Raw genomic sequence first — 10854 nt, 5'->3', positions numbered from 1 at the left:
CCTGAGATAATTTAAACAAGCTAATTTGGGTACCAGAAGAAGTCTAATTGAAGCAGCACAGAGCTCAGCCCAGGATAATTTACTTTACTTCGTGGGCAGTATAGGTATATCTAAGCTTCCTTAAACCACAAAGCTATGTGCATTGTGTTTGGGTTTTTTTTCAAACAATAAATTTAATAAATCTCCAGCAGTTTACCAAACAATCTAAAGAACCTCAAACAAGAAAATAATCGATGAAAATCAAAAATGCAATGCACACAGCCTTTTGGATTCTTATGAGTAGCTGCTTAAGTGGTGTGGGGTTTTTTTTTGTCTCATTCTGAATCTTCAGGAGAAAAATATATATCATTGGTAGTGAAGAGGAATCACTGCTTAGCAGCATTATTAAGAAAGTTCAAATGCAAATTTGTAACTGAAACTGATGCATTGATCTTGTCTGTCAAAAAGGGTGTTTTGGTTATGCAAACTATTTAGTTCTTGCCCTTGCTTTAACTGACTGTCAATTTTGATTCCCAGTCCCCAGTATTTTTACAGGTATTTGTACAGTGTCTAGTATGCAATCTGAGTTTGAGCCCTATATGGCTCATTGTCTGTCACTGATGACTCTGAAACAGAGCCATAGTCCAAGGAGCAGTAAGTGGAACCTCTTCTTCATTGTGATCAGAAGCCATATGGAGGGTATTAGACACCCATGCTTCTCCAAGGACAGGTAGGAGTTCATCCCTACCTTTTCTCTCTACTCATAAGGAGCAATATGGGAGATTGTTACACACATCTGGCAGTCCCTGCATGGTAGTTGGCAGCTGGGAGGAAAAGACTAGGCTCTGAAGAGTACTATCTGTAGGACTGAAGAACTCATCTGAATGAACCCCACAGCTCCCCACAGCTTCATGAAAGATGAAATTTTCCAGATCACTCAGTAGTGGACTAAATCACTGCTACAGGGGTGGCTATTTTTGCATCCCTAACCCCCTCAAAAGCAGTGTCCTGGGCTGCTGCCCTGGTTGCCCTCCTCCTTCCAGTTCTGCTACTATCCTCTGAAATAATTGGTAGTTTTACTAAGCACTGGAAAGAGAGTAGAATTAGGCCCACAGTGAGTGCATCTGAAATCCTACAATAGACGAGGAAGTGACTGAAACTTGGAGAAGGAGTCATGGAACCTTCATCTTTGCCTCCTAGTAAAGAGACCAGCAGTAGATGGGCAGTGGATGCTCTAATCTTTCCTGGATTTCATCCTCGTTACTTACTGTGTTAATCAATCCATTCACTTAGAGTGAAGCTACATGTTACGCTTAGACCCTAATCCATCTGTGGTACGTTAAACAGTGTTAAAGTTAAAACATGCTGTGGGCAGTTGCCTGTTAAGAGTTAATAACATTTCTTTCTTGCACAGCTCTGACTCTCCACTAGAGGGCTGGTGAGCAGAGGTGTGGCTAGAAGCCAGGACACCCCGGCTCTATTGCTTTATCCCTGCTCTGGGGGAGTGTGGGAGTAAGGGAGCGGTGCATCCCTGGATGCTGGAGGATTGCAAATTGCTTATTTTATCTCCATGGAGCAGACTAAAGTTACCCTAACATGGGCTAGATAGAATGGCCCAATTAACCCTTGCCTGAAGTGGTGTAACTTTGAGATGCTCAGAGGGCACTTAGATGAGTTAACAAGCTTTAACACATGGATGATCACATTTTAAGTGCCCTTAATATAGTGTGTGTGTGTAATGTGTAACCCTAACCCTTAGCCAGAGCAGAGATGCTTTAAGAAACTGTATGGAGTTCATGCATCGCAGAATCAAGATTTAGCTCAGAATCATTTCAGCTGAAAAAGATCTAGTTTATTCAAGCTTTTTATGGAGAGTCTGCTGCCAAACTTTTAAACCTTTACTTTTGTTTCACCTCATAATGTACATTTATTTAGCAATAAAACATTTAATTCAATGGCAAATAAGACTGAAAGTCTCAAGAAAGAGACAGGCATAACTAAAAGGAGATTGTTTACCATATGCACCAGATTCCTACGTAGACAGCTTGCAGAACTGTATGGGATTTATGTATCCTGTATGACCTCAAAAAGCAGGGTTAAAGTGTCATAAGTATCAGAAACCCTTCAGTAGAAAAGGACACGTTCATTAAGTTTATTAATGCCCTAGACCAAAGTGTTTTCAAATCTTTATCACCTCTTAACATGCATTTCATTTCACTGCATGCATTTATTTAGCTATTACACATTTACTTGATAGCAAACAGGGCTGAAGGTCAAAAGATACCAGGCTTTTTAAAACTGACGTGAAAGCTCATCTGTGCAATACTCACCAGATGTCTGCAGAGATGGCAGAATTTTTCTTTCATTTCTGCATCCAAATTATGGGAGTGCTGTTTCTCTTCCTGCCTCTGCTGAGCTTTGCTGATGGTGGAAGACTGCTTGTGGTGCCAATGGATGGAAGTCACTGGCTGAGCATGAGGGCAGTGCTGGATGAGCTCAGAGGGAGAGGGCACGAAATAGTCATTGTTGCACCTGAAATAAATGTGCACATAAAAGTATCAGAGAATTATATTATGAAACTGTATCCTGTTCCTTTCACACAGGAGGAGGTGGATGAATATTGTCGAGCAATTTCATATGAGGTTTTTAAGGAAATTCCTTTTCTATTAAGATTTACCAGAACATATGAGAAAATGAAGAAGACCGCGTCTCTATTTTTATCCACTTGTACATATTTATTGAACAACAAAGAGTTGATCAGATACCTTGAAAAAAATAGATTTGATGTTGTTTTTACAGATCCATCCCTTGTGGACAGATAATAGCTGAGTATCTTTCTATCCCTTCGGTGTTTTTCTCGTGTGGAATTCCATGTGGTTTAGACTATGAGGCCACTCAGTGTCCAAATCCCCCTTCGTATATCCCAAGGCTATTTACAACAAATACAGACCATATGACATTTACCCAGCGTGTGAAGAATATATTGTTTGGCTTGTCAGAGAATTTCCTCTGCTATTTTTTCTACTCCCCAGAATTTGCAATTCTGGCCTCTGACTATCTTCAACGAGAGGTGACTATGCCAAAGATGTTAAGCAATATATCTGTTTGGCTGATGAGATTAGACTTTGTGCTTGATTATCCCAGGCCACTGATGCCCAATCTTGTTGTCATTGGAGGTATAAACTGTGCTCAAAAGAAATCATTATCTCAGGTTAGTAAAACTTTTATTGTTGTTGCAGTTCCGATCAAATTCTAAGTTCACTAGAGAATTGGCGTACATTATGTTAAAGACTTCTAGTTTTACCAAGAACTTTATCTTGGTATTTTCCATAGTATTTGGGCAGATGATCATAACAAGTTTCAAATGACCTTTCTGTTTAATCAACGAAAACTTTTTACTACTAGTTAGAATCATGGCTGAGATCCTGAGCTTTCAGTATGGCTCTGCTGAAATCGGTTTACACCAATGGAGGAGCTAGACTAAGCCCCTCACTTTGAAACTTCCCAGAAAGGACTTCAGTTATCAGCCAGAGAACTAAACTGACTAGCTAGAGATAGACTGAAACACATGTCAGGGACTGGTCCCTGAGCCAGCACTTACATATGAGATAGATCATTTGGATCTCTGCTAGGATGTCACCCAAGCATGCTCCTCTGTAGCTTCTTCTTTCGCATCAGGCTCTTGCTACTACACGTTTCACAATGCTCTCTTACTGGCTGTTGGCAGGAAGAGAATCTATTTTATACCTGATAGTGCACCAAGGAAACAAACAGAATCCTCTGAAATCCTCCAAAATGTCTGTTTATTTTATTTATAAATCTTTTCCTCCTTGTCTTTACTGAAACAGTAATGCTTTCAACCCCATTCCAACCGTGTGTGAATACTTATTGTTTTAAATTTAATTCTTAGGAATTTGTAGCAAATCCTACTGCAACATCTAATCAAAGTAACTTATTCATTTAAACCTCCTAATTCTAACTAGATACTGCTAGTGCTCAACTGCTGATTAATAATTATTTTTTATGATTTCTAACCACTAGTTAATCTTGTCATTGTATGAACATAAGTCAATATTTCTTTCAGAACCAGTAAATATTCATGGCCATAGTTCTCCCAGAAAATCAGTGTTCAGTCCTCATGTAGCAGAAGGTACCTTTTTTCCCCTGGTGCTCAGCAGTGGCTCCCTTCTTGTAGTCTCAGCGCCCAGTCATTTCAGGATTTCTCTTTTATCTGGCCTTCTGCAGCCTTGCTGAAGGGAAGAAACTACTGGCGATGCCTGTGCACAGAGGTCATTGGCTCAGCATGTGTCATGTAGTAAAGAAACTCAGCCTGAAGGGACTTGGAATAGTAGTTACTGTGCCAGAAACCAATTTGATCATGAGAATATCATCAGATTACACAGTAAAAACCTAGCTAGTAAAATACACACACGAAGATTTGGATGCACACTTCCAGTTATGAGGCCATCGTATATTTTTGATGATTGGCCTTTCTGAAGAGACTTATAGCAGAGTACACTAAAAGTTACTTACCTTTCTTGCTATAATATTTGCTACCTGCAAACACTTTTTGCAAAATGAACAATTGGTGAAATACATTGCAGAGACTCATTTTGTTACCTTGAGGATCAATAGTTTCTGAACATCTTGCCATCCCCTCTGTCTTTTTGTGAGGGATTCCTTGCAGTTGGGAATATTACAAGACTATTCAGTACCCAGATCCTCCTTCTTACATCCCTGGACTCTTTACATCCTACACAGACCAAATATTATTATCTTGGTAAAAACATGGTTTTCAGATAATTGGAGTTCTTGATTTGCAAATTTGCTTATTCTCAGTTTAATAATCTAGCCTCTGAGTTTCTCCAAAGAGAATCAACAGTCCTAGAGGTTTCAAGTCATTCCTCTATTTGGCTGATGAGATATCACTTTGTTTTTTGGGTATCCCAGGCTAGTGATGCCCAACATGGTCTCCACTGGAAGCATCAATTATGGTTAGAAGAAAAGCATGGTCTCAGGTAATTTATTTTGACAGGGAAAAATTGATTTATTTTAAACAACCGAGCATGTTTTTCATGTTAATTATATAGTTTATGCTATTGGGAAAAAACCATATACAGCTTGCATTTTTAAAAGTAACTTCTTTTGGGTCTTTGATTTTTGCACGTCTAATCTGTGACACTTAAAGAGGCCTGATTTTCAGAAAATATTTATCACCCACCCTCTAAAAAGCTGACTAATTTGAGCACATTCAGGATTGACACTCCAGAATTAAAGCACCCAAACCACTTGTCACTTTTCTAAATCAAAACCATGTATCTGCTATATGAAGACTAATTAAAAAGGTTCCCTAAAATAGCTTTCGTTCTGATTGAAAATGCTATCAAGAGAGTTTAAGATGTTTATGGAATAGTGATGACTAATACTTTAAAAACATAGTGGTCTTAACCTTGACTGATTTTTTTGTGATATTTTCAGAATATGCCTGGCATATTTTCAGGGGGCTGATGCCCAGAGTGTCCATGAATTTCAGTGGGAGTTGCAGATTCTCAGTATCTCTGTGACTGTTTATAATCCCATAATCCATGGTAACTTGTTTAAAAGATATTATAGTGATTTATCTTTGCTCACAAGCTTAATGCTGAGGCATGTGCTTTGCTAGTTCATACATTTTTTATTCTTTTTCTCAAGGAGATCAGCGTGATTGATTAACTTGCTGGATGATAGGCTGTCATTCTTGATTCTCCTTTTTAAAACCTACTTGGACTAAAAATCCCTTCTTTCATTTCTTTCACCAGTTAAAGACTGCCTTTTCCCCATGCTCAAAGAATGTAAAGAGTTTATTTGATTTATTAGATTTATGCATGTGATAATTTTTGGGTAATATATGTGTTTGTGGAAGTTAGGGAATTCTGACACCAATGAAGACTATATAAAAACCTAGATAGATACAGTATATTCCTGATTTTAGCTGAGAAAGACGTTGTGGCATTTTTCTTTTTGATTTAGCAAAACAGGTTGCAATGTCCAGAATGTTGGAATCCAGTTAGTCGTTAATGACACTAATTATCCAAGTTCATAACACTATGATTACTTACACAACATGTGTCCTTTGAACAGACTTGTCTAACCTTGTCCAACCGTTGCTTTGCTTTTTCCTGATAGTTAGATATTTTTGATGTACCTTGAGAGAAACATAAAAGAGCTGAATTTCATCATGCCACATAATGAACTTTAATCTGCTGAGTCACTCTACACAAGTGAAATAGTTGGAATTGTTGTTACTATATTACTTAAACTCCATTGACACCATTTTTAAACTCTAGAGTAAGGAAATTTATCAATTGATTATTATTTGACCTTCTCCCTTTTATTCCAGTTTTTTACATTATTAAGTAAATTAATCCAAGTAAAAATGTAACTAGAATGTTTATAGAGATTAGACATTTATAGAGATTTAGAGATTATGGAGATATTACTAGAATCCTAGCAATTTCTGATATAAAACACAGCTACTGCCTTTTCTTCCTTAAACTTCTATTCCCTTCTGGTCCTTCAGGATCTGTTCATTGTACCCACCAGAAAAGTAGTTTTGCTTAGAAAAAAACATTTGGCAGAGAATTGTTTTAGTTTGTGCCTTTCTGACCAAGAACCCAAGTGGAAATGAAGTCTGATAACTTCTTCATTTCCTGAGGTGCTGAGGGCTTTCACTGTCTGCAGAGTAGGCCATGCAAATTGATCCAATACGAACTACAAGCTATAGCTCTTCTGATCTTATTAACATAAGACATTTTAAATATAGAGAGCAAATCATGGTAAAGGAAGCTTTGTAGAACATTTCCAGGAGTAAACTGGATAAAGTAACCAAAGCCTGGTACCTTTGGTTTAGTTACTTATTTCTTACATAAAATCTCTTCCTGCTCTCCTTCCTCCCCATCTGTCTCAAAAGTCAGTTCCTTCAGAGCCCTGTTCCACGTGGGGTTTATAATTAATATTAGGGTAGAAGTTATGTTAACATTTTCCGAAAATGCTATTTTATCAGGTGCATTGCCTTGGGAAATCAAAGAGTCTTTCTTCTCCATGCAATGATTATTCACCTCTGAAATGTTCAGCCAACATTTTCATGCCTAGTTCTAGATGGGCTGCCAAACTTTCTGTCAGGATTTTGAAGCTCATTTTTATCTTTCCAGTTTCTTATCCATTCTCACAAGTCAAACAGGCTGAATATCAGCTAGGATGTCCATTTTTCTTGCTTACTAAAGTTTCCTATGCTTGTTAAAGTTTGTTGCAACAACCAGGTTACTCTGTCTTGAGTCATATAAGTACTTCAGTTTTCTATGTATGTGTCCTCTGATATTGTCTCCTTCAAAACCTACTCCTGGGAGGGCAGCACCACTTAGAAATGACTTTAGTAGCTTGCTCTGTACATTTTCCCCTTTTTGGATGTAGTGGTCCTACTCTGCCCTACTATAGACATGATAGCAATTATCATGAGTAGTGCTGGTGAAATAAGCTACAAGTACGTAGGACAGGAAACTGTGCTATAATCATCTTCAAATAAACCTGAGCCACAGCTATCCTGCTATGATATTCCATGACCCTGTTGAGCAAAGACCTCTGTGTACTGTGCCATTTTACACAGACGAAATGTTGCTGGAGGAGCTTGGTTAATAAGTTATTTAAACTCCAAGACACCAATGTTAACAGTTCCCTAATATTTAATATTCCCAACTTTTATCACAGTTTATACCTTAACACATGAACTCCAGCAACCTTTCTTCAGAGTACTGCATTGAGAACAATCAGGCATAAAGGTCTGCTTTTTGACCTTTGCTCCTTTGCTTTTAAATGCTGTTCAGAAGGTTTATTAGAGAGCTGGTTCTTACCCCTGCTAGAATGGCAGCATCCATGTCAGGGTTTCAAATAACTGCTGGCAATAGCAGAACTGAAGAGGGAGAGGAAGGGGCTGGGGGGCCGGGCATCCAGGGCCGGGGGCCTGACCACTGCTTTTGTTGAGGGGGTGAGGAGCACAAAAATAGCCATAACCATAATGGTGGCCAACTGCAGTGCTGGAATTGATGCTGCAGCAACTGGTGCATTGTGCTGCTATATCTCTGACAGCTGGTATAGGTCTTTCTGTCTCTATCTCTTTATGGAGGTTTGGTGAAGGCAGGAAGTTGATGGTTGTATCTCAGGAAGGACATCACTGGCTTAGCATGTATCTGATTGTGGTGGGCAAAGGAAACATGATGCCATGGGAACACTGGATTATTATACCATACGAATGCATCCAGTGCCTTACACGCAGGAAACTTTGGATAAATATTACATTCCAAAGTGCAGTGTGGTTTTTTTTTTAACCCTCTTCTTATAGAATAAAATTGTGATGATACATGGAAACATGTCAGAAGTTATTACTATATTTTTTCGCCTGTTGGAAATTGTTGTATAACAAAGAGTTAAACAGTTACTTTGAGGAAAACAAGTTTGATGCCATCCTAATGGATCCTGTGCTACCCTGTGGACCAATAATAGCTGAATATCTGCACCCCCCCCTCCCCCTTCTGTTTACTTCATGCGTGGACTTCCATGTGGTTTAGACTTCAAAGCTACTCAGTGTCCAAATCCTCTTTCTTATGTCTCTGCAAACCTTTCATACCCAATTCAGGCCACGTTATTTACCCAGTGTGTGAAGCCTGCAAAGTTGTTATTTTTTCACCTGTTATATTTGGAATATAGGGAGCTAGCTTCTGAGTTTCTTCAAAGACAGGTAACAGTCCTTTTCAACAACACTGCCCTTTGGCTGATATAGCTGTGTGTATCCCAGACCACTCAGGCCAAATACGGTCTTCATTTGAAGCATAAACTTTGAACAGAAGAAACTGTTGTGCGGGCCGGCTCCCGATCTCGGGGGCGAGCCGGGCCCATCTTTGTGCACGCAGGCTGTGGCCAGCAGCCCGGGCACGTGGGGCTGGAGAAAACCACGGCGCGGTATGGTACGCTCGAGCTAGAATCAGTCACAGAGGCGTAATGGTTGATTGAAAAGATTATTTACTTACACCCAAGGTGGTCGCGGTGTAGGCTGGTCAGCTTTCCAGGCACAGCTCCACTTGAGTTCTCGGTGGAGGACTCTGATAGACTCGGTTCCTGACCCCGGAGTGGTTTAAGCTCCGCGGGTTTAACAATTCTCTCTCACGGAGCAGGTGAATCTCCGTGGGTTTCACTCGGTTCCTAGGTCCCCTGGAGTTGTTAAGACTCCGTGGGTTCGACAATTGGGTCCATAGGACAAGGATATGTCTAGGATTGCGGTCGGCGATGGGGAGAGGCTAGAGGTTATGTGCCTCGGAGTTGTTAAGGCTCCGAGGGTTCGGAAATTAGGTCCCCCGGAGTTGTTGAAGCTCCGTGGGTTCGACAAATTAAACCTCTGTTGCCCTCTTAAGGAAAAAGCTGGGTTCGAAGGGATCAGCAGCGCTTAGAAATCCTCACGCTCCTTTCCCAAACTCCACATGCTTTCTCTCTCTCCGACTTGGGCGGAAACTATCCAAGCCTTTTGTACGGCTAGCAAGCCAATAGCTAGCCGCCACGTGTGCCTATATTAAGATCGGCCAATAATGTAGCAGAAATCTCAATACAAATGGTGGGAACTTCTTTGTACCGTGCATCACTATAATGCAAAAGAAATGCATGATGCAAAGAAGGCTACAAAACTGGCGGGAAAAACTCCTGCACACGGGTTCTTAATTGCAACAGAACACTCCACCGTGCAAAAGAGCTGCAATTTAGCGGGAACGCAATTTAGCGATGCCGAAGCGCACACAAACAAGAAAACCACAACTTTGGGTTGTGACAACTGTTATCAGACCTTGGTATGTTTAATCTTAAGAAAATATGGTATGGTTTCCCAGGGGTTATTTAAAGAATTTTTCACTTTTTTTTGCACTTTAGATCGTGCAGATCCTAATATTGGATCAGATCCTTAGCTTCTGTACACTGATCTAGTTCCATTGAGTGTGTTCACATACATCTTAAGTAATGACTCAAAAAGTATATCTGCCATGTTTTCAAAAAAAAACCCAAACCAACAAAAAAACAATAAAGGCACTTCTATCCAAACATTAAAACTATTTTGGCCCTTCCATACCAAGCTTGGGATCCACAAAAAATTAAAGCGCATGAACCAGTGAGAGTTTAAGTAACCTTCTCCTTGGGGAGCAAGCTTTGGAGCTTTCTGGAGAGGGCAAGGATTTGTATCCCCAAATTGTATGACCCTATGGACTTTGGGAGGGACACAATACCCCTGCAGATCTAAGGCCTCAGAAAAAGTCCATCCTGGCAGCATTCTCATGATGAGACACACTGCCAACGTGTGTGTGTGTGTGTGTGTGGGGGGGGGGTGTCAACGCACACACACATGCTAAGTACACATTACCTGTGCTCCTTTTCTAAGGGGAGAGGACAGTGCAGAAAATGTTTTGTTGCTGCTTTCCGAACTACATCTGAGAAATGCAATAAAGCCCTGATAAAGCCCTGTCAGGGGTGCTTTACTGCACCTATTTAATAGAATTTCTATGGAGAAATTTGGGAAAGAATTGTACCTAGGCACTGTTTGGTCAACATTATCATGAACACTGTGAAGAATTGAATGGTTTTGAGAATTCTAAAGACATTTCAGGGAGGGGAAATCTTTTTTTTTTTAAAGAAGTCTGTATTTTTTATTTTATTGACTATACTGGCGTGTCCAGTGCCAGTGAAGAGCAGAAAGTATTGCTCTATACTCAGTTCAAGCCAGGAGTAATCAAGAGCAACGTGAACTTCAAACAACCATGACCCAGAGCTATGAACTTCTGTGACCCATCTCCACTAAAGAACTAAGGT

At 40.0% G+C, this 10854-nt stretch overlaps 1 protein-coding gene across 1 annotated transcript; it reads left to right on the top strand.

The window, feature by feature from the left end:
- Positions 1-2312: 2312 nt before the first annotated feature.
- Positions 2313-7203, top strand: LOC106721970 (UDP-glucuronosyltransferase 1-1-like). Its single transcript, XM_025199368.1, is given in 3 exon segments — positions 2313-2784; positions 2787-3190; positions 7141-7203. Coding segments are annotated over 3 exon segments (939 nt in total).
- The last annotated feature ends 3651 nt before the right edge of the window (positions 7204-10854 follow it).

This window comes from Alligator sinensis, unplaced genomic scaffold, assembly GCF_000455745.1.
Source record: "Alligator sinensis unplaced genomic scaffold, ASM45574v1 scaffold233_2, whole genome shotgun sequence".
In the NCBI taxonomy this organism is placed as follows: Eukaryota; Metazoa; Chordata; order Crocodylia; family Alligatoridae; genus Alligator; species Alligator sinensis.
The sequence above is the reverse complement of the archived record's forward strand: the minus strand, read 5'-3'. Positions and strand labels throughout refer to the sequence as shown.